The sequence below is a fragment of the Gymnoscopelus braueri genome (genome assembly GCF_963280865.1).
Source record: "Gymnoscopelus braueri genome assembly, chromosome: 7".
Classification (NCBI taxonomy): Eukaryota; Metazoa; Chordata; class Actinopteri; order Myctophiformes; family Myctophidae; genus Gymnoscopelus; species Gymnoscopelus braueri.
The window spans coordinates 25,331,009-25,332,828 of NC_137608.1; the positions used below are offsets into that span (position 1 = coordinate 25,331,009).

Below are 1,820 nucleotides of genomic sequence, written 5' to 3' on the forward strand. Positions count from 1 at the left end.
GCAACATTAAATTAAGAAAAACACTGTCTGTCTGGATATTTGATTAATTACTCTGTAATAAAAAAAACATCAACGTGTGCCTAGAATCCCAACAACACAACATAATAACAATCTCTTGATTTATGTGTATACTTGTTGTTTAAGAATGATGCATAATAATCAGGATCACAGCACCGTAGTACAATACGAGGTAGAGTCTTTTATGGTAGTTAGAGCTAATGAGAATTCCCAATCCCCTGCCTCCAACAGAGGCAAGCCCCCTCTGCAGTGGACCAACTTTGACCCCAAACTGTTCCTGGAGGAGCTGCGAGTGGCCAACTTCCCGGTGGAGGGTTTCGAGGACATGCTGGAGAAGGCGGATGTGGGACACGGCTACATGGACAGACCCTGCCTGAACCCCGCGGACCCTGACTGTCCCCTCACCGCACCCAACAAGAACGCCACCAAGGTAGGATTGAGCGCCGCCCCCCCACGGATCCACACTTCTGCACACTTGCAAAAGCCTGAGTTATACTTAGCCAAAAATGGCCGACCTTCAAGCTCCCAATGTGTTGCATCGCAACGCGTTGTGAGCTTGTAGATCGGGCCATTTTTGCAGCAAGACATCGGCACGCAAATACGTTAAAATCATGCTGAAGTGGCCTGCGCGTGCGCCCCAATGTTTCTTAACCATCATTGTTGTTGCCGTTACCAGCCGTTCGACGTGGCTCGGGCTCTGCGGGGCGGCTGCCATGGTCTGTCGAGGAAGTACATGCACTGGCAGGAGGAGCTCATCGTAGGCGGGACCACCAAGAATGGCAGCGGACCCCTTCTCAGGTAATACACACACACACACACACACACACATAATTTATATGACACACAGAGTGCTCTGATCATCGTAGCGCTTATTCTGGACGGTGTGCGTTTTGTGTTCCTGGATACATTCGGAAACGGTGTGTGTGTGTGTGTGTGTGTGAGTGTGAGTGTGTGTGTGTGTGTGTGTGTGTGTGTGTGTGTGTGTGTGTGTGTGTGTGTGTGTGTGTGTGTGTGTGTGTGTGTGTGTGTGTGTGTGTGTGTGTGTGTGTGTGTGTGTGTGTGTGTGCGCGCGCGCTTGTGTGCTCTGTGCTGTAAATCTTGCAGTCATTAGTAGATTCCAGTGAAATCTAAGAGCTCCAGCTGTTCATGCTCAGCTCTGCCTGGACACTACAGAGGCACTGTACACACACACACACACACACACACACACACACACACACACACACACACACACACACACACACACACACACACACACACACACACACACACACACACACACACACACACACACACACACACACACACACACACACACACAGAGTGATCTATTGCCTGACTAGGTTGGGCAAATATACAGCTACAGTATATGAGGTTTCATGCACTGTATGCCAGTATGCATATGAGGGACAAAACCTTGAATTATGTAAAGTTATCTTGTTATCTACATAGATTTATGACAGCAGTACAGCCCTGCCCTAACACAACAGTATAAATTACACTAACAGTGACTAACCCAAGTCACATGGACGTTTTTTTACAGAATCTCAGAATACAACATAAATATCCACATAAAACTGAAAAAAACACATATTACAGAGTAGTAAGTTTGTCCCAACATCAGTAACAGATTAATGGGATTTTCTTTTCTTTTTTTTTCCTTTTTTGTTTTACTAATGCACTGCTTATTATCTTATTAGACTGCAGTTTGGATGGAGCACTTTATAAAACATACACACACACACACACAAACACACACACTCTGATCTGAGAGTACAGTGGGGTGCGTTGTTTGTTTTGTG

General features: G+C 46.2%; 1 protein-coding gene across 1 annotated transcript in view; it reads left to right on the forward strand.

The window, feature by feature from the left end:
* The window catches only part of ptch1 (patched 1), a 48,834-nt gene that overhangs the window by 25,090 nt on the left and 21,924 nt on the right, over window positions 1-1,820 (forward strand). The window contains exons 6-8 of the mRNA XM_080433542.1: window positions 250-448; window positions 695-816; window positions 1,471-1,483. Of these exons, the coding sequence (XP_080289668.1) occupies window positions 250-448; window positions 695-816; window positions 1,471-1,483 (334 nt within the window). The remainder of the gene's footprint in view (window positions 1-249; window positions 449-694; window positions 817-1,470; window positions 1,484-1,820) is intronic.